Source organism: Strix uralensis, chromosome 19 (genome assembly GCF_047716275.1).
Source record: "Strix uralensis isolate ZFMK-TIS-50842 chromosome 19, bStrUra1, whole genome shotgun sequence".
NCBI lineage: Eukaryota > Metazoa > Chordata > Aves > Strigiformes > Strigidae > Strix > Strix uralensis.
The window spans coordinates 17009586-17030291 of NC_133990.1; the positions used below are offsets into that span (position 1 = coordinate 17009586).

The window sequence follows — 20706 nt, forward strand, 5'->3', positions numbered from 1 at the left end:
AGCTGCCGCCCCGCTGACGTCATCGCCGCGCGCCCCCGCGGCCGCCATGATGGAGGAGTTCCGGCGGGGCTACGTGCGCCTCTGCGCCGCCCCCCAGGAGCCGGTGCTGCGGCGGCTGCGGGGGCCGCGGGGCCGCGGCGCCGCCCGCCTCGACCTGGCGGCGCTCAGCCTCTCGCTGGAGACCTGCGGCGCCCTGGCCCGGCTGCTGCCCGGCGCCGCGCCCTTCTCCGCGCTGGCGCTCGGCGACTGCGGCCTGAGCGAGGAAGGTGGGCGCGGGGCCCGCGGCGGCTTCCCCGGGCCGGGCGGGGGCCGCCTCCCCCCTCACGCCGGGTGGGGACGCGCGCAGGCCCGGCGGAGCCCGGCGGCGGCAGCAGCGGCCTCACGGCGGGTCCGCGAGCGGGCGGCGGGCGCTGAGGCTGGTCACGAACCCCGCGGTGGGGCCGCGCAGCGTGCGGCTGCTCTTTCGGCCTGGAACAGGCGGGACCGGTGGCGGCGGGGGGGTTCCGGCAATAACTGCCAGAGCTAGTCCTCGGTCGTTAGATCCAGCGAGCGTCGAACGGGGTGAGCCTCCGCTCGGTCCCTGCCGCGCGAGCGGGGTCAGGTACCGGGAAGCGTCTGGTCCATTTTCAGAGCTGCAGCAGGAGGCCGCATGGGGTGAGCTGCGGTTCTCTACCCAGGCACCTGTTTCTCTGAAAATACTTAAAAAATCTCTTGCCCGGAAAGTTCAGACTCACACTTTCCAGCAGCAGTGGCCGCTTACAAAGTCATATGTTTTATCACAGCCGTGTTTTCTGAGCTGGCTGTTTGAAAGGATGCTTTCTCTTCCATCTCAGGGGGTTACACATATGAAATAACAGTGGGTTGTTCTTTTTTTTTTACTCAGGTGTAAAACTTCTGTTACACGGTCTTTGCTCCAACACCACAGTCAAATCTTTGGATCTGAAGGTGAGTCTGTTTGAATAAAATTAAGACAAAGAGGTGGGGAAGGAAATAGGAGCACAAGCTTAATCAGAGTTAGAAGCAGGCAGTCCTGGTGCAGGATTGTTCTAGTAGTTGTGCACTGCTGTAAAGTTCTTGTTCTCAGGTGTCTCAGTCCTTGCCTCCTTAACACAACATCATGGCTTTCCAAAGTTACTTTGCAGCTCACCTTTGTCTGTTTTTATTCAGTTACTCTGTTTTGATAGGAAGTTACTGCTGTATATCTTTTGTCAGTTGCTGCTTGGTCAGATGAGGCATATGCAGGGTTTCTCTGGGTTTCTGTACTAGTCAGTTATTAAGATGTTTGTCTTGTGCTTCTGTAGAGTTTGTCCAGCTCGCCAGTGTGTTTCTGCTAGCCTGGGGCTCAGAACTAAGCATCCACTTTCAGATGCGATGATCACTCTGCTGCGAGCATGACTTTCTGTATTCCCCTAGCATGTAGCTGTGCCCTTGAATCTACAGTCCTAAACTGCATCACACCCTTCTTCTGTGCTGGTGCTAGCTGAGCACTTTATTAAAAAAAGTGTGTTGAAATGGTTCCGCTTATCTAGAATGAGCATTTTCCATCCCATCGTGGGCCGTGCTGATCCTGTGCTATCCTGTGATTTTTGTGAGCTCTCAGTCACAGTGCCTCACGAGACCAGCGGTACATGTACCCACTGTTCCTCTGGGGTCTTTCCTTTTCTGGAAAGCTGGCCAGTATGTGAAAGAAACGTTACTCAGACCATCCTGACAGACTGAAATCAGCATTACAGCAGGGGTGCACCTGGTAGGGCTGGGTGGGATGGCTGCCTGGGGACAGGGCCCAGTCTACTGATCACCTGGGACTTTTGTTTCAGGGAAATAACCTGCGAACCCTGGGAGCTGAGGCTTTGGGAAAACTTCTTAGGCAGAACAAATCCATCAGGAGGTAAAAAACTGTATCTACGCCTCTTTCTGTTATTGCTGCCAGATGGAGCATGACATTAGAAAAGGGTTGAGGGTGTGTTTCCTTGGGATAGGGGGAATGTCAAGTAATGCCCTTTCTTGTGAAGGAGTGAGAACTGGAGGTGTCCTTTTGGAGGATGCGGGGCCCTAGCAGTGTCCTGCTCTTGGAAACTGAGTCTGTAAGTGGAGCTGGGTGTTGCAACTCTCTGTTAACTCCATGAACTCCAATCCTGTCTGATTTTCCCTAGCCTAATCTTGGAATGGAACAGCCTTGGTGCGTGGGAGGAGGGCTTCTCCTTTTTCTGCCAAGGGCTGGGAGCCAACAACTCTCTCCAGCAGCTAGATCTGCGCAATAACCAGATCAACCATCAGGGAGCTGGAGAGCTGGCCATGGCGCTGAAACAAAACGCCAGCCTTCAGGAGCTGGGTAAGGTGTCTAGTTCTTTGCCCACCTACACATGCGTGCATGCACACACATGTTTCTTCAGGTTCGTTGCAGCCTGCCCCCATCTCTGCCAGCTGGTCAGTGTTGTTCCCAGTCCCTGTCAGTCTGGAGTGCTTTGTGCAGGGAGCAGGGGCAGCCCCGTGGCCTTTGGAGAGCGGGAGTTGTAATTGCAATCTCAAACCAAACCTGCAGATGAAAGTTGTGTGCTTGGAGCAGAACTGTTCTTAGTGGAGGAGGGAATGGGTTCGTTCCCATTTGTTGGCATACCTCGTGCCAGACTCTGAGACTTACTTCACACTTACTTTGTCCTTAGTAAGGAAATTTGTCAGAATTTCCTTCAGGAAAGTGTGGCTCTTGGTGCCAGCTCTTTCTCATCCACAGGTTGTGGTTGTGGAAGGGAAGGCTCATGGGCTGAAAATGCGAGGGGCAGACTTGTGCACCTTTTGAACACAGGTGCCTTCCTGCACGTTACTGCGCTTAAGATTCATCCTTGCCTTTCCTGCTTTGTCTGTCATTCTCCCTCCCTCTCATTCATCTTGAAAAGGGAGGCAGTGTTCCCCTGTGTTTGTGCTGAGACCATCTGGGATTAGTTAGCCCTGCTTGTAGATGTATACGGAGCATGGTTTCTCCTGGGCCCTGTGTTTTTCAGCAGAGTTGTGACCACCAGGGTGAAAGCTTGCTTTCTGTACAGATTTGCGTTGGAATAATATTGGACTTCTGGGTGGCCGAGCTCTGCTGAACTGCCTGCACAGCAACAAGACCCTGAAGAGGCTGGAGCTGGCTGGGAACAACGTTCCCAGTGACATCCTGAAAGCTGTGGGTAAGTAGTATTCGTTGCACAGGAAGGAATCAGTAACTCCATTCCCATTTCAACACTTGAGGGATACAGGGCACTGGCTGCTCCAGAAGAGAGCTGTCCCTCCTCCCCTCTTGCCCTTTAATGAGGGCGGGTCAGGTTGGAGGTGTCACTTTTACCAGCAAGAGGAAAAAAAGAATTTGGATTGAATTAGAGATGACTATGCCATGTGAACGTGGGAGAACTTGGGGCTCTAGCTTGCCTCTAGTAGCCAGGTTTGGATATGGCTAATGCAGCACGTCCTCTGTGGTTGTTCTACCCCCAGCGGAAGGGGTTGCTCTCCTGTGGCCGGGTGTTGGTTACCCCGTGGACTCTGCTCTCTCCAGTGTCTGTATGGTGAGAGCGGTCTGTCTGCGTGGGCCAGCCTGGGAAGGGCTACTGTCCAGCTGCTTCTGATGGCCAGGTGTCATCCTGAGTCTCTCTCTTCCAGCAGTGCTTGCTGTTCTGTTGCTTTAGAAACATGTGCATGCTCTCCTGCTCTCTCTGCATCAGAACAAGCCGTGGATCACAACCAGGACCGTCAGACCATCCTGAGCGAGACCCAGAATCGAACGTACATACTCAGCAAGGAGGTTTTGAGTCTGAAGGATGAGAAGACCAAGCAGGTCAGCAGTCTGGCATGTGGGCAGTTTCCCTTGGTGTCCCTGTGAAACACTCAGTGACTGGATTATTGTGCACCTTTATGGGTGGGCACACAGCATGGTTGAGCAAATTGGGTCCTTCCTCTGAGATAGGCTGCCCAGGAATCAAATCCACAACAGCGTGGGTATGGACACATACCCTGCTGAACGTATTCAGTCTGGATTCTGGAGGAGAGTTGGTGATTTTTTTTCACCCATATTTGTGCTTTTGGTTCTTCTTTTGCAACTGGTTTGACATTTTCCAAGTGGTGAAAAGCTAGAAATATGAGTGTTTTCTTCCTGATGCCTAATGGTGCAGAGTCCCTACAGCTGACGGTCCTAATGAACCTGCCCAACCTCCAGTTTCCTTGCTTTCAGCAGTGGCTTGGCCTGTCTTCAGCTGTCTCTAGGAAGAGAAAGATGAGAAATGTCAGTGCTTTGAGCTGATGCAGTTCGTTTTCTCACTGATGTTTGCCTTGTTCACAGTTCTTGGATTTGATGGACACTATAGACAAGCAGAGAGAAGAAATAGCCAGGAGCAGCAGGTGAGTTGAATTTCTGAGTGCTTTCTGCTCTTTCATAGCAGAATTGGGCCCTCTGTTTTCTGGCAGAAATTACACCCTTTTTTTTTTCCCACCCCCAAATGCAGGAAGTCTGCAGCACGAGTCAGCCAGCTGCAGGAAGCATTGGATGAGCAGCACTCTATCATGAATTCGCTGAAAGCCAAGTACGGAGGAGGGAAGCCATAGCCTTGCCGCTGTTGTGCTGTGTAGGCAGCGCTGAGCAGAGCTGTTGAGAAGGGGGATAATCTTGTAGAGTGACTGGCTTACTATTTTGCTTAGTTCTACAGTAATATCCCAAAATTACAGTCAGATCAGGCCTTTGGGTTTGCCACGCTAGATATTTAGCCTACTTCTAAGTAAAATTAAAGTGCGTTGGTGTAAGAGCAAATGAATTACAGAGGGTGAAAAGGAAAAAAAAAGGATTGTGGGGATGGGATGGGGGTATGTTCCTTGTCCAGTTTACAGCCTGGGCAGAGTCTGTTCCTGCCTGCCCTGACAGTTGGCCGTGTCCTCTGAGAGCTGCTGCAGATGGGGAGGAGCCCGAGCAGCAGGGTCCTGTGCTTGGGAACAGCCAGGGGAGGGGAAGTGCCCGGGGCAGTGTTGGGTTGTGTGGAGCCAAGCACACGGGACGGCGCTTACACCTCAGACGCTGAGGAGCCCGGCTCGCTCGGTTCTGTCAGGTGAAGGTGGTGTCACTGCACTGTGCCTCAGCGTGGACGTGTCCCCCATGTACACAGTAAGCAAACTGCTTCTGCTACCTGTGTTTAAAACTCTGTCCTTGGTTTTAAACAACCCTGCAGTGGTATAAAAGAGCCAGCTTTGCTCTCCTGTGAGAGTGGGCAAATCCTGGAGGGGTCCAGGCCGGGAAAACCACTCATGGAAGAGAACACAGGGAAAATACAGTGGGGTACCAGAACACCAGGCTCTGAGACGTCCTAGGTCACTCACTGTCTGCAGAGGCTGTTGGGTGTCCTTTTCCCAGGGGCAAAAAATGCCTCATTTAGCTAGCCTGATTTCATCCATGGCCAAATACGTGTTAACATCTTGCACCATGTGGCGCGGAGAGCTCACTGGAGGTGTCTCCCTCAGAAAGGACTCTGGAAAGTGTTTCTCTGTATAGGCTGCAGATGACTGAAGCTGCCCTGGCTCTGTCTGAGCAGAAGGTTCACAATTTGGGAGAGCTACTGAATGCCACAAAACAGGAACAAACCAGCATGGCTGAGCACCACTTTACGGAGCTCCAGCAGCAAAGGCAGGTGAGCTGGATAAGTCCTAGTTAGGTTTGAGAGCAGGATTCCAGGTCATACCTGGTTTGTGTAGATTTGGGGGATGCTGGATGGGATAGGCAAGCATGGTTTTTAGTGGGTTAACAAAAATTCTTGTGTAAATTAGGCGAGTGCTAGGTGTGGAGAGGAGCCGTGGTGTTTGTGGGGTGGGTTGGATTCAGTTGGGTGTGGTCTTGGTTGGAGGTGCAAGATCTAGGGTGAGTACAGGTTCTTAAGTTTGATTCTGTTTGCAGGAAGGTGCTGATCGGGAAGGCAAGCTTTTGCGTGACCTGTCTGCTGCCAGTGAGAAAAATCTGCTGCTAAGAAACCAGGTAGGAAAGCAAGTCCAAGGCAGAGAAGCAGAACTTGGACACTGTTTACTTCTGCTCTGTGAGTCCTCTCCTTTGATCCTTGTTTATGTCTCTGCTCAGCGTTCTGTACAGCCAACTTTCTCTGCTAATAGGAAAAGAAAATCCTTTGTGGTGGTAATTTCCTTCTAGGTGGATGAGTTGGAGAAGAAGTGTAAAGTTCAGCAGGATCAGCTATTCCAGGTGAAACAAGACTTGACCAACACAACAGCAGAGCTGAAGCTGCGGGCTGTGCAGGCGGAGGGTGAGTGGAGGAGCAGAAACAGCTCAGGGATGCTGCGGGTTGGGGTTACTGGCTGTGAGTCAAGAGTGCACGGCAGCCAAGGAGAAGGGGTGGAAGAGTTTGCGATAGAATGTAAATACAGCCTGCGTAGCAGGAGTGCTGGAATTGGGATACGCCTGCTTTTAATCTGCAGAACGCCTGGAAATGGAGAAGAGAAGATTTAAACAAAGCCTTGAAGACATGGAATCCCTTCGGGTAAAAGAGGTAAGAACGGGATTTCTGCAGCATCCTGCAGTTAGTCTCTCTCTGGTCCTGACATACAGACATCACTGGAAGTCATTGTTTGCTGACAGCTGCTCTTAAACAAGTTTAAAAATTAGTGGACTCAGACTTACACTGGGAATAATAGGCCATTTCTACCAGCAAAGCCTGGCTGAAGAGATCACAAGAGATTCTACCAGCCAGTGAGATTTTTGTAGCTTGCAAGAGCATGGGCCAGGGCAGTCCATGATTGTGCAGAAGAGGCTTGGAGCTGGCCCTGTGTCAGTTGTGCTGTGCGTGGAGGTAATGATGAATGAGCAGTCTCGTCGTGCTCACTGAAATAAAGGTGCAGAAACAGAGGAGATTGAGGCATACGTGCTATATATGACCAGTCCTTTAATGGGGTTCAGCTTGCTAGTTCCTTCTCTTATTTCAGGGGGATTCTCTGAGCCTGGACAGGACAAGAGGCTGTGATCAGCTCTCTTTGGAGTGTTTATTGAGGTGTGAAATCTCTCAACAATAAAATTATACCAGTAGATTTCTCTGAAGATTTTGAAATCTCGTAAGAAGATGTAGGCCAGGAAGATTTTAGCCACATGACAACTAGAAAATGAATCTCTGGTGTTTCATACCACTTGAAGATGAGAGCTTGGACTCTGCATCTTTCATCTTGGCCTGGAAGGGATCCCTGTCTAAAGTTCCCAGTTTCTAGAGGACAGATTCTATCTCCATTACAGTTTCCTAGCGGAGCTCTGAGGGAGGTAGGAGTTTTTCTCTGGTGGTAGGTGGGTCAGTGAGAGGATGCTCTTTCTCGTGCTGCTGGAGACAGGAGTGGCTCCCGGGACTTGCTGAAATGGTTTCTGCTGCTCTGCAGGTGGATCATATGACGCAGCACATGGAGGCCAGCGAACGTTCCATGCAGGACAGGATCCAGCGGCTGGAGGCCGTGAGGGCAGCTCTGGAGGAGGTGAGGGTGGATGCTCAGATCGTGGTGGCAGGAGATGGCGGCCAGGGGAGCTCCGCGGAGGCTTCCATTGCTGACCTGTGTAAAGATTGTCAGGTGCTGTAGGGAGGAACAGAAAACAGCAGTTTACCAGCTAAAATTATTTTTACTGCTTTGGACTAAGGAAGGAGAAGGTTTCAAAGGGAAACCTGTAGATTCTGATTGGATAAAAGTAAAGGTTCCATGGAACATGGTTAGATTCTTCCCAGGATTTGACTCCACAGGTTTCCCATGTGGTCCCAAGTAGTGCAGTGTATTTCTCCTTACCTGCTCCCCCAGCTAGATCCAGTGCTGTCTTCTCCTATTCCCCTGTCTTTGGGAAGCTTCACCCATTACTTGCCCTTATATAACTGAAATTCTCACTGAATTTAGATGATGATCTCGGGGTGAGAGAAGATATGTAATCTGGGTTTGTTTTCCCTGCCCCTGGGTGAGACACAGCTGTGTGACATTGTAGCCTGCGACTGGAAGCTGCTCATGTTTTCTGATCAGCGTTGCAGTGATGCAGCTTCTCTGTCTGGAACTATCTTTGGTGTTTCTGTGGCAGGAGCTGAGCCAAGTCAAAGCAGCTGCACTCAGTGAGCGAGGCCAGGCAGAGGAGGAGTTAATAAAAGTCCGGAATCAGGCGCGGTTGGAGGAGGTAAGGACAAGGCCTGTCTGTGGGCCCTGCCTCTGTGGGAAGGAGTGGGTTTGGCTGCCTAGCCTATGTTGTTGTCTCGGGAACTGCTGCGTAACTCCCCGCTCTGGGTTTCACTGGCTTGTGAATGGTCTTGAGGAAGGAGTCTTGAAAGTCTGCTTTGAATTGTCTCCAGAATGTAACCACTATCCCCACCTGCGCTGTGCTTTCCAGTAGGAACACGATTGATCTGGATATTGTCGTAGCGGATTTCATTTAAGTGGCCAACTTCTGACGCTAACAGCCAGATGTTGATCCTTCTGTTTAACAGCAGCTTTCGTGGGCTGCTCCTGTTTCTCTGGACTCAGAGGAATTTCTGCAGGTGGCTACTGCTGCTGGATAAAAAAAGTCACTGTAGAGTTGAACTTTGTGAAAACAGCAATGAAGTCAATACCCTGTGAAAGAGAACAAGGGACGAGGAAAATACACCAAAACTTAGAATGTTTACTTACACAAAAGAAAATGCTTTACTGAGTTACAGACATATAAAAGCTGCCGTGTGTGTTTGTGGTGGGACACGGCGGTTGCTCGGCTGCGTGCAGCGGCGTTTCGGACCCGTTTGGGATATGGAGGAAGTGAAGATAGAGCATGAGCTGTAAATGCTGGCAGTGGCATTGGTGCTTGTACCAGGGACATGTCTCTCTTTCTCAGCGAGTGAGCTGGGCGTTGCAGCATCTCCACCAGAATGTTTTCCCTGGCAACAGCAGCTTAAATTCACTCCTGAACGCAGGGGAGAAGTGCCCTATCTGTTACAGCAAAGTCCTGTGCTTGTTCGTGAGTGCCCGTTGACTCAACCAAGGGTTCATTGTGTTGGGAACAAAAAGGAGAGAATCCCTTAGCAGGGATGGAATGGGACTGATGTCTTTTTATTTTCCATTGTGTCTTACAGCAGCAACGACTAGAACACCTAGAAGAGAAGCTGAGGCTGATGACCGAGTCACGGGACGAAGCTCAGAACTGCTGCTTTAAGCAAAAACAGATGGTTGCTGAGGCCCAAGCCAAAGCCAGTCAGTTGAGCCTGCAGGCTGATGGGCTCAGAAGGCGCCTGGAGGAGCTTCAGCAGGTAACTTGGGCTGGAGCAGAGCTACGGTCACCACAGGGGCAGAACAAGTTGCTGAAGTGGTTTGGTTATTCATGGATTTGTCTTTGTGTGTCAGGACCTGAACAGTAAGGAAGAGGAGAAAGTGATGGAGGTGAATAAAGTGAAGGTGGAATTACAGGAGCAGATTGGACACCTGCAGGCTGAACGTGCAGCACAGGATGGGCTCAGAGAGAAGATTGCAGCTCTGGAGAGACAGCTGAAAGGTGATGGATCCTTTCATCTTCTCAAAGGGTAACGCTGAGTTACTCCACAGTGGGCCTGGAACTGAGCTACGCTTACAGGTGGTGACGACAGTGCTTCCTGCCTGTGCGTACAACCGTGAGTTGTACCCTCCGTCCTGATGTATTTGCAGGGATTCTTGTTGTCGTTTTAGAGAGACCAAGACTCCCATAGCTACCCAAAGCTGCACAGCAAGCAAAATGTTTGGATTTCCTGCACAATGAGGTGTAACATCTCATCTGTGCAAAACCTCTCAGGCTGTTGCCCGCAGCTTCTCTTGTGTGCCTGTTGATGGTCCTGCTTCCCCTGCCTTTGGCTGTGCCTATAACGTGTTGTTCCTGTTTATTCTAGGGACGCCCTCATTTTCTTTACTAATGGTGCTCTTCTTTCACAGCCCTATCAAGTAATCACCGTGAGGCACTGCTGGACAAAGAAGGTGAAATCTCTATGCTGCTGGAGAAGCTGAGAGTGAAAGAGGCTGACATCTCCAGGATGAGGGAAGAAGAGGCCCAGCGGGCAAGTTTCTTGCAGAATGCCATCATGGCATATGTGCAGGGCTCCCCCTTGGGAACCCACAGTTCTAGGAAATGAGAGCGTGGCTTAAAGAATCCAGATACCTGCTGTCAGGAGAAGGGTGAACAGCTCAGGTACAGCCCCTTCTTTCTAAGTGGGACAGTTCTGTCAGAGTGGGGTGACATGAAGTGTTGCAAACACAGAAAATTGTTCTTCAGAAATCTTGTTCACAACCGCATAAAGGAGGAAAGAACCACCCAGGGCTGGGACAGAGGCTCGTGGGTCTGAGTTCATGATGTGGAGCCCTTCCCCTGCACTGCTGCAGCATTTGAAGTAGTTTCTGTGTCCCTTTATACAGTGCCGGTCTGTCGGTACACTGTGCTGTTACCACGGGCTGTATGTTCCCTGTCCTTCTGGAGCATTTGTTTGGGTGCTGGGGCTGTTCACAGTGAAACCTGGTGAAGGACAGGTAGCACTGTTGGCGGTTTCCTGTAGGTGAGAACTGTTTACTTTGTTCACGGGGTCCCAAAGCTGCTGGAAACACCAGATCTTACCTGTGCTTTTGTATCCAGTGCATACAGATGGAAGCAGTGGCTGAGTGGTCTCACCTTGGCTCGTCACCCTGCCGCGCCGTGGCTCTGGCTGCAGCGATGGGCAGACGACGGGTGTTCCTTGCATCTGGTCGGGTGTGCGAGGGGACAGCTATGCAGTGGCGGTCCCTGTCCTGGGGACAGCTCGGCTTTGCCGTGGCTCCAGGCTCTCCAACACCGCCTGGCACGGAGAGGCGGGTGTCGGGGGTCAGTGTCTGCGCTTCCTCACTGTGAGCTGCAGCCCGCGGCTGCAGTTCTTGTGGCCAAAATGCAACAGGGTTCCATTGCACTACGCCAAGGGGCAAAACTGTCCTGCTGGCTCCTCGGGGTCCTGGAGCCAAGAGCTGTGTTCTGGGCCTTACCCCGGGGAGGAGCGATGCTTCTGAGTTGCTGCTGCAGAGTAAATTCTCAGAGCACAAAGGGGAGAAGGTGCTTCCTTTTCCTGGCACCCCAAGTGCTGTCGTGGCACAGGGAAGGGGAGGGATGTGAGGGTCTGAGTCTGTCAGGGCAGCGGTGTGAGAGCCTCCGCTTAGGGAGCCTGGGGGCACCTGGAAGAAGAGACTTGCTGTGTGGACTGGTTGGTTTGTGTTCATGATTTTTTTTGTATTTGGTTTTGCTCTTTTCTTTTAATAAAGAGCTTTTGCATTTTGCCATAACACTGGACCAGCTGGGTGTTTGACCGCTGCTGCGTTACTGCCACGAAGATGCTGCTGGACTTTACCGGCCCTAAAAGGCTGTTATGGGTGGGCGAGCGAAGTGTGGCTGGGGGTGTCGGCTCAGAACCGCGGTAAAAGCTGGGAACCTGGTCCCAGGGAGAGGAGCGAGCCCGGGGTGAGACCCAGGGGGTCAGTGGCTGCGGGGCGCCGGTGAGGGAGGAGCGGAGCCGGTGCCGCCGCCCGAGCGATCTCGGGGGCGGAGGGGGCGGTGTCCAAAGCCGCCCTCATGCAGGATTTTCGCTGCTGCGCCTCGTTCCTCGCAGGTCGGGGCAGAAGGGGGTGGCGCGTCTGTGCAGCTTCGCCCTGGAGCGGGCGGGACCCCCGGCGGGACCCCCGGCGCCACGGCCTGTCCCGCCGCGCGGGGGCAGCGGGCGCTGCGCGGGGCGGGACCGGGGCGGCCCCGGGAGCGCGGGGATGGGCCGTGGCTCCCCCGGTCCCGCCCCGCGCAGGCCCCGCCCCGCCCCGCGGGCTGTCACTGCGGCGGAGTCGCGGCGGCGCCGCCATCGCGGGCAGATGCAGGCGATCAAGTGTGTGGTGGTGGGCGACGGGTGAGTGGCGGCGGCAGGAGGCGGCGGGGCTGCCCCGGCCGCGCCTCGGCCCCCGGCGGCCCCGCACAAAGCGGGCCCGGGCGCGGCGGCGCCGGGGGAAGGCAGGGAGCGAGGAAGGGCCCGGCGCGGCCCCGCCCCGCGGCCCGGGGGAGCCCGGCTCCGCCGGCGGGAGGCGCGGCCCGGCGCGGCGCGGGGGGCGGCTCGGGGGGGCTGCGGCCGCGGTGGCCCGGCCGGCCCTGGCCCCGCGCCCGGGCGTGAGGCCGCGGCGCCCGAGAGGGACGCGCCGGGCGGCGCCTGCGGCCGCCGGGTGAGGAGCCGGGGCCCGGGCCGCGGCCCTGCCCCAGGCCCGCCCGCCGGGGAGGGCGCCGGGGCCGCGCGGGCGCTGCCGTCTCCCGGCGGGAGGCCGGGGCCTCGCTGCAGCGGCGGCCGCCGCGGCCCGGCCCAGCGCGTCCCGCTCCGCCGGAGTTGGTGAACTTGGGTCTCGGGCCTTGACGCTGGTCGGTCTCGCACTGGAGCTGCACCGCCCGGGGAGCGGATTCCTGCTGCGCTCGGGCCTTGAATCCGTCTCTCCGGTATTTTATGAGGTGCCTGCGTTTCGCTGGTTTTCATTGTACAAGCCTGATTCATCACAGAGTTCTCCCTAAAATCTGAGTGTTCGCAGGTTTTTCTCATCCCGCCTTTTGTTGTTTGTGTTCCAAGGTGAAATACGTTGCTGCTTCTGATGTCACCATGTGCCTCTTGTCACCCTTCTTGTGCTTTTCTTTAGGCTTTTCCTACGTGCCTTTTTCTGAGAACGCGTCTGTACACAAGGCGCAGGCACGCAGTTTTAGATTTATGGTGCTTCATAACTTTTTCTAGCTTGTCCTGCATATTTTTCCTCATAATTCCTGTTTGCTTTTCTGGTCAGCACGGCAGGCACAGAGCTGAGATACAGACAGCTAGATGTGAACTGGTCTTAGGCAGGGACTGGCCTTTCTACCTTCCCGTGAGTGCCACCCCTCAAATACGCGTTTGAGCAAGGCCCTCCAGGCTCTAACCTGTGGGGGCTAACGAGGGGAGCAGAGAAAGAGCCACCCACCAGAACAGCACAGCCTCCCTGCGGAGGGGGGAGCACAGCGTGCTGGAAACGGGCTTCAGCGGAAGGTTTGCAGCCCAGGGTTTTGCTTTAAGACCAAATTGACAGTACAGAGACTAAATGAACTCAGGTGCCAAACCAGTTTGGTCACAGATATGTGTGGTTTTGTGAGTTACGTGACTTCCCTGTTCGGTGGGTGGGAGAGAGGCCGCAGGTCAGGAGCAGAGCCAGCTGGTCAGTGTAGCGGTTCCTTACACAACCCCCTGTTCTCCAGGAGAGGGGACCGCATCGGGGGAGAAGCTGGGTGGATGACTGCCGTGGTTCTCGCGTGCTGTGTCATCCTGGTGCAGGACCGTGGGGTCCCCTTGGTCTCTTGCTTGCTCCTGAGTCTTTCCTTACGTCATTCCAGTTACGGAATTGGGTAGAGCATCCCCGTCTCTGGCTGTTCAGCTTCGCTCGGGCACCAAGGAGAGCTTTCCCCGGCACTGGCACTTGCGATCTGTTTCTCTGGAAGGTTGCCTGCAGCTCACAACTTCCTCAGTGCCAGATGGGCTGTTCACACCCCTGGTACTCCTCTGTTCCTGTCACTGAGCTTTCCCCTTGTGCTGCAGGGCTAAGTGCTGTTCCTGCTGCCAGCCAGGCCCAGCCCCTGCCAGCTGCCACCCCTGGCTTGTCCCATCCCACCTGCCCTAGGCAAAGCCCTGAGCCCATACATTCAGTGATCAGCACTGACCTCTCTCCAACTGACAGTGGTCAACTTTAAAGTTCATTTTTGTTTATGGATACTTATTTTTTCCCCTTTGTATTTATGGAGATTCTGTATTTATTATCCAGTATTTGAGGAGCTTGAATAATTCTGTCTTGTTGCGTATTTTTTCACCTCACTGTTTAGCCCATTTTGCTAGTTTACTATGGATGTGTTCAGCCCAGCACAGAACCCTAATTTATTCCCTCTCTTTTGATTCCTGGAACAAATATATTTTGCCTGGTGTTTTGCTGAGGCTGCATGGGGGGGAAAAGGAGTGGGAGCTCAGGCAAGGTGCACATTGTGAGTTCAGGCCTGTTCCCTGACAGCTAGAGAATTCCAGCCTGCTACAGGTTTGTTTTCTCACATGGTAACTTTTTACTTAACCTCTTTTTTGGGTGGGGGAAGGGTGAGTTTTACTGCCTCCCTGCTTCCTGCTGTGCCCTTCCTTATGCTTGTCACTCTTATCCCCTGCAGAGCTGTAGGGAAGACCTGCTTGCTGATCAGTTACACCACAAATGCCTTTCCTGGAGAATACATCCCCACTGTGTGAGTAGTGCTCTGTACGCACATGTGTGTAAAAGTTGGGTTTGTAGGTGAGGAGAAGGCTGCCCAGCTCAGGCTGTGACCGTCACGTGCGAGGAAGACGCGGTGGTACGGCTGTGTATGTGAGGGGGGCAGACTGTCCCCATGGGAGCTGTCGCTGCCCCCTTGGATTTCGTGTAGAGAGATGGGTGGGTCACAGCAAGGTTGTCACTGATGGGGACTCTTCCTCGGCAGGTTTGATAACTACTCTGCCAATGTCATGGTAGATGGAAAGCCGGTGAACCTAGGCCTCTGGGATACTGCTGGGCAAGAGGATTATGACCGACTGCGGCCTCTTTCCTATCCACAGACGGTGAGTGCTGGGCTTGGGCTGGCCTGTAACTGGTCCCTCTTGGAGACAGGGAGGCTCCCAAGGACAGCCAGGCTCCTCTCCGTCGAGGAAAGTCTGAGTTCCTGCAGCTGCAGCCATAACTCTGGCTGGTTGAAGTATCGCAGCTGAATTCCTCCCAAGAGGTTGTCCTGTTCTAGTCCCTGCTTTGCAGTGGTGTTTGAACAGCTACGCGGGCCGTAGGGAGGCTCAAGTGGAAGGAGTGGTGTGGGCTGCTCTGCGGCTGAGCCACGTTCTGCGCCTCCGGGCTCTCTGGGTGACACAGCTCCCTGTCGGGCCGCACTGGTTGTGTTTCCCTGGCTGCAGCAGTTCCTACATGGCCCAACCAGGGGTGAAGCCCATAGCACTGTTAAGGTATTTGTAGCCACAGGCTCTTGACGTGCAGAGCCTGTTATTGTAAAAGAAGATGAAGTCATACATGCAAAGTCCGTTCCTTCCCTCTCTGAATTAGTTTAACACCCTTAATGGGTGGGAGGAGGTTGTCCTCTGTAAGGCTCCCTCTCCACCCTCCCTCCATTATCTCTAGCTGTATCTTTCTACATGGCTGACCCTCTTTTTTCTGCACAGGATGTTTTCTTGATCTGCTTCTCCCTTGTGAGTCCAGCCTCCTTTGAGAATGTCAGAGCCAAGGTAAAGTATTCTCCTTCTGGGTGAAACAGTGGAAGGGAGGAACCAGGGAAGTCCCCTGCCTCACCCAGCACCACACCTACAAGCCCCAAATTTCAAGCAGTCATGTTTTGATAAGGGAAGGTCATAGTCTTCAGGTTTTACGAGTGGCCTACTTTTTATTTGTTACTTCTTTGGCTAAGTTTTTGCCTTTTTGAATCTGCATCTTAAAGAAGGGCTGTCCTAGAAGCTAAAATGCAGTTAAGGGAAGCCCCGTGTGCAGAGTTGGCTGGCACTGTCTGTCACGATTCCATGTCTCAGTGCCTTCAGTATTACATCTGCAGCAATCTCTTTCTGCAGAGCACACCCAGAACTGTAGGCAGAAGTATCCTGTTCAGGTGTTGCCACCGTGTCAGATAGTAGTAAAAACCTTCTTCCCAATAGTAAATGCATCCTCATGGTTACATCTACTGCTAGAGCTACTTTTCTTACCATGCCTCTCCGTTTCAGTGGTACCCCGAGGTCCGACACCATTGCCCAAATACACCCATCATCCTGGTGGGCACCAAGCTGGACTTGAGGGATGACAAGGACACCATTGAAAGGTTACGTGATAAGAAACTGGCCCCCATCACCTACCCCCAAGGTTTGGCCATGGCTCGGGAGATTGGTGAGTCTCAGTGCTGGCAGATCTCCGCGGCACCGAGCTTTTTATTTTGGAGTGGGCGAGGGCAGTACGTCCTGGTGGGACTGGAGTGGTTGAGCCGGAGCTCTCTTTCCCCTAGGGTCGGTAAAGTACCTCGAGTGCTCTGCCCTGACGCAGCGGGGCTTGAAGACGGTGTTTGATGAAGCCATCCGGGCTGTGCTCTGCCCGCCACCCGTGAAGAAGCCCGGCAAAAAGTGCACCGTGTTTTGAGGGCTGTGGCCTAGGTGCTGGCTCAGCATGTTGTCGTCCTCTGACAGATTGCATATTAGCTGGGTGTTTCCGGAGGGGGCTGGGATGTGTAGGGCCCTTCATCATGTACGAAGTCAGTGTTTTTTAAATGTCTCTTTGATTTAACGTCAGTGTTGATGTGAAGGGGCAGCGGGGGCAGGAGACCAGCTGGGGGCTGTACAGCCCCCAGGGGAGGTACAATGGGGAAGGCAAGGCAGCGCCTTGGGGCAACGGGCTGTTCTGGCTCTCCTGAACTCCCAGCTGGAAAGGGCCGAGACATCCATCCTGTCCTGGGAAGCCCTGGTTTCAACCTGCAGGTGGAACAGGCGGCGAAGGCCCTTGTGGGAGCGGGGAGGGAGCCGATACGAACGGCGCTGAAGGGCAAGAGCAGCCGGGACAGCGGTAGGGTCTCCTTGCCCAGCCAACGTGGCTAAGTTAACAAACTGGTGCTCTAGCTGATATGTGCCTGAGACTGTTACAGAAATCACAACCAGCCCCAGAAGGGGGCAAGGTAAAAGATACAAAGCTGAAAAACTAATCATTAGGTGCTTTATTGGGTACGAGCCAAACTCAGTGAGTGAAACAGCTCTGTGCAATCGATGTATTTGCCTTTTCGTGTGTGCACACCATAGGACAGCGTGGTGCTGCTCCCCCCCATCGGTCTTTAGCAGGGCCTCCCCCCCAGATCCAGTCTCTGCAGAGCAGGGCTGTGGTTGTTGCCTCTGTTTTGTTTTTTTCTACTAAAGACAGCAAAGGAAGCAATGAGGAGTCTGCTAACTTCTTCTTTCCCTTCCCACTGAAAGTGCAGGCGGGCTCTATGGATTTGGAAGGAACAGGGAGAGCTTCTGAAGGGTTGTGAGGGGGGAATAGGGTTGGAAGAAAGACAGGTCCAATTTCTAATCATCATGTAGAGTGACAAGATAAAACCTTATTTGGTGCAATAAACATTCTCCATGACGGTGTATGTGAGCTTTATTATATAGCAGCTTCTAAAGGTAATTTTCTGCCTCACTTCTCATACAGGTTCCAGCCCTGCTGCCCCTCTTCTCCAGCAAGACTGGGTCTGTGTCATTGTTTTCTATCCAGTTTACATCTATGCAGTACTAGTGTGAAAGTTAAGGCCAGGTGTGAAGTGCAGGTGTCATCTTAGGAAACAAGAAATCCCCCATCAACCACCAGTGAGCTGCCAGTTGTCATAGCACTCTTGTCACTCAGCAGGAAGAGGATGCTGTTCACCACATCATCCACCTCTGGAATCAAACACAGAGAACATCCGATGCACCCCTCAAATTGTGCTAGAAAAGCAAGCACCCCAAGAGGTATGCCTTTGGCCTCCACCTGTAGCGGGAGCAGGGAAACACCTCCACCCCCAAACGGTGCTCAATGCAGGGCAGAGGACAGCGTGGCTGAGAGCCGGGGATCACAAAGCCCTTGTGACCAAATGGTACTGGGTGCCCAGCAAGCACCCTGCGCCCCTCCCGCTCACGTTCATAACAACAGAGTAAGGGCATTTTGCTTGTCCCAAGTGGAGGAGGCTGTAGAAGAGGGGAGATAAGGTTGATTCTCGCCCTGTCCTCGTGAAATGCTTCAGGGATTCAGCCACAGCCCCTCAGCAGAGTTGCGACTTTGCCCAAAAGAGCCCAGCCTGGCAACGAATCTACACCACTGACCTGCAAACTTCCCCAGCGGGATCCGATTAATCATGGCAGCAGATTTCTGAGAGTCGCTCCAGTTAATTCTCCCCATATCAGTCATAACCACTGTGGGGTTCACAGTGTTCACCCTAATCTGGGACCAAGAGCAACAAACAATCTAAGCAGACTGCTCTGAGAGGAAGTGCTCAGGTTCAGCTTTAGCACTTTCCCTTCTCTCAGAAAGACTCTGACCTACCTTGTGGGGTCCCAGTTCCAATGCCATTACCTTGCTCAGCATATCTAAAGCACTTTTTGTGGAACCTTCAGGAGAAGGGGAGAACAGGAGGCATTTAGGTGCACAGCACTTGGTCGTGAACACAAAGAAGTATTTCACTGCCCAGAAATGGCAACCAGCAGCTCGGTGGCTGTGGGTCTCCAGCTAGTCAAAAGAGAGGGGGCACTGCTAAAGCTACTCACAGTAAACAGCGTGATCCCGCAGAGCGCGCTGAGACGCCTGGCTCGAGACGTTGACAATGGCACCTGGCACCCCCTGGGCAATCATCTGCCGAGCAACAATCTGGGAGGGGGGAGAAATGAAAAAAAAAAAAGGGATGCCAGAATTGTAACAGGATAAATCAGTATTTCATTCAGTAGGAATCTTGCTGGGCTATTACAGTAGCCAGAAGAGCAAAAACAGCCGCAGGAAGTCAGTGCTCACTGCCTCCCACTTAGAGTCAGAGCAAGGGAGGGAAGGGGCTGCGCACGCAAGTTGTCCGGTGAACTTCAGATCACGGTCCCTTTAGCCCCCACAGGGGACACTTATCTCTGCTGTGCGGGACAACTTAGTTACTGCTACTCAGGGAGACGACTGCAGGGACAATTCTTCCTCACCTGGGAAACATGAAGCACAGCGTGAAGATTCACATCAAAAGACCTACAAATAAATCAAATTTAAAAGTTACAGAGTGGTTGCAGCCCAGGCCAGAGAGGAGTTGAGTTGCTTTGGGAGGCAGCACAGGGCAAGTGCTGCTGGTATCTCAAACACCGGTGCTACTCTAGAACTCGGAGGTGCCGAGCTGCCTGACTAGGGCAGCGTTTAGGCATGTTTCAGCAAGAAACCGTTCACTGGATGTGAACTATTTGGTGTGCAGGGGGAGGTGCACTCGTGCAGCGTTGCATTTCCAGCAGGACCCTGTTCCTTAGCAGAGTAACGTAGTTCTTCTAAAGCTTAAACAGTGAGCCCTGGCCCTCAGCCAGCGACCACTCAGGTGAATCGAACCCTTCACACGGCTTTACAATTGCAAATCTGCTACAAGATAAGTAGAAGCAGCTTTTCTTCTATTTGCCACACAGGCCTTCCTTGGTCAGGTTTTTACCTGCTAGTTCTGCAGAACGGTCATGGTAGAATCCATACATTTTATATTCTAGTCAGAAATCCTTCATTACAAACCCACAAGAGCCATTCTTAATGTAGGGACAAAGCACGGCCCATCTTCTCCTCACCATATCCTGTATCCCAAAGCTTACCCCCAACAGGAACTATGGATTTTTGAGAGAAAAAGTTGTCATGTTACTGCAGTAAGCAAATTTCATTTTCCACTGTGACGTTTTCATACTCCCTTACCTGGCTTTGTCTTCTTTATATCTGAACTGTCTTACCGACAACTGCCCTTCAACTGAGCAGAGACTGGGAGCTCTGGCTAAGAGCGAAGGCCTCTCCTCTTCCTCCTCCTCCTCCTCCTCTCCTCTCCTCTCCTCTCCGTACCTCGCCGGCTGGAGGGTGGGTGGGTGCACAACCACCGTGCAGGAGATGAGAGTGCGGTTCTGGCTACTCAGTAACTGTGGAACCGCCAGGGCTTTACCTGGTTTCCTTCCGACGTTCGCAGGGTGAAAGGCGGTTCCGTACGGTACGAAAACACGGGGAGGGGCAGAGCAGACGGAGTGACCGCGGGGGGCCCGGGCACGTCTGCAGCGCGTCTGTCCCTGTCCCCGGGCGCCAGCCGCTCCCCAGCCCCTTCCCGGGCGGCTCCGCCGAGGCCGGGGGCAGCGCCGGGCACTCACCGCTCCAGGGCCGCCCGCGTCACCGCCAGGAACGGCTCCAGCTCCGCCACGGCCGCGTTGTTCACCAGCAGCTCGAAGGGCCCCGCCGCCGCCACCGCCGCCTCCGCCGCCTCCCAGTCGGCCAGGTCCAGGCACAGCGGCTCGATGCCGGGGCACTGCGGCGCGGGCGGCGGCCGTCAGCGGGGCGGCGGCCGTCAGCGGGGCGGGAGCGGCCGGGGGGGTCCCGGGGGATCCCGGCGGTACCTCTCGCGCGAGGCTCTCCAGGTCCGCCGCGGTGCGGCTCAGCGCGGTCACGCGGGCTCCGGCCTTGCTCAGCGCCACGGCCACGGCGCGACCGATCCCTGCGGGGAGGCGGCGTCACACCCGGCCCGGCCCGGCCCCGGCCCCAGGGCCCCGACCCCAGGCCCCGGCCCGGCCCCAGGCCCCGACACCTTTGCCGGCTCCAGTCACCAGCGCCCGGCGGCCGCGGAAGCTGGGCTCCGGCTCCATGCTGGGGGCAGGCTGCGGCCTGGGCGGGGCCCCGGCGCGGGCAGCGGGCACTCCCGGGGGGCGGAGGCCCGGCGGGGCAGCCCCGGGCCCCGCTGCCCGCCAGGCAGCTGCCGGGCTGCCTGGGGGGGGGGGGGGGGGGGGGCGGGGGGCAGGATGCGGGCCCGGGCGGCTGCAGCCCCTGGATCCCCCGAGAGGACGCGGCCAGAACCCCTTTCTGGACTCACGCAGCACAAGACGGGCACGCAGAGATTAATTTTCTTGGCTCTGATTTTCACTAAATTATCACAATGAGAGACCACAGAAAAACGGGCTTTTTACCAGACGATGAAAAGACCGACCTTCTCCGCCCGCTTGA

At 54.3% G+C, this 20706-nt stretch overlaps 3 protein-coding genes across 6 annotated transcripts; 2 read left to right on the forward strand and 1 right to left on the reverse strand.

Moving 5' to 3' along the window:
* Window positions 1-45: 45 nt before the first annotated feature.
* On the forward strand, window positions 46-11265 carry LRRC45 (leucine rich repeat containing 45). The gene is made up of 17 exons (XM_074889691.1): window positions 46-266; window positions 884-945; window positions 1818-1888; window positions 2154-2332; window positions 3042-3170; window positions 3699-3811; window positions 4313-4371; window positions 4476-4553; window positions 5510-5645; window positions 5909-5986; window positions 6155-6266; window positions 6439-6509; window positions 7381-7473; window positions 8057-8149; window positions 9075-9248; window positions 9343-9490; window positions 9901-11265. Exons 1-17 carry the CDS (start codon window positions 47-49, stop codon window positions 10095-10097), a joined length of 2013 nt encoding a protein of 670 aa, XP_074745792.1. The 5' UTR covers window position 46; the 3' UTR covers window positions 10098-11265.
* A 519-nt stretch (window positions 11266-11784) lies between these two features.
* On the forward strand, window positions 11785-17129 carry RAC3 (Rac family small GTPase 3). Of its 4 annotated transcripts, none has more exons than XM_074889739.1 (6): window positions 11785-11873; window positions 14171-14242; window positions 14474-14591; window positions 15195-15257; window positions 15744-15903; window positions 16019-17129. In XM_074889739.1, exons 1-6 carry the CDS (start codon window positions 11839-11841, stop codon window positions 16147-16149), a joined length of 579 nt encoding a protein of 192 aa, XP_074745840.1. In that variant the 5' UTR covers window positions 11785-11838; the 3' UTR covers window positions 16150-17129. The 4 variants fall into 4 exon arrangements, with proteins under 4 accessions (XP_074745840.1, XP_074745843.1, XP_074745841.1 ...); XM_074889740.1 differs by having other exon boundaries at window positions 11810-11852; XM_074889741.1 differs by lacking the exon at window positions 11785-11873 and adding an exon at window positions 12290-12457.
* DCXR (dicarbonyl and L-xylulose reductase) lies at window positions 17122-20410 on the reverse strand. Its single transcript, XM_074889732.1, has 8 exons — window positions 20294-20410; window positions 20106-20203; window positions 19863-20017; window positions 18693-18735; window positions 18279-18378; window positions 18058-18122; window positions 17838-17955; window positions 17122-17417 (listed from the first exon to the last, which is right to left on the reverse strand). The coding sequence occupies exons 1-8, from the start codon at window positions 20349-20351 to the stop codon at window positions 17314-17316; spliced, it is 741 nt and encodes a 246-aa protein (XP_074745833.1). The 5' UTR covers window positions 20352-20410; the 3' UTR covers window positions 17122-17313.
* Between the last annotated feature and the right edge of the window lie 296 nt (window positions 20411-20706).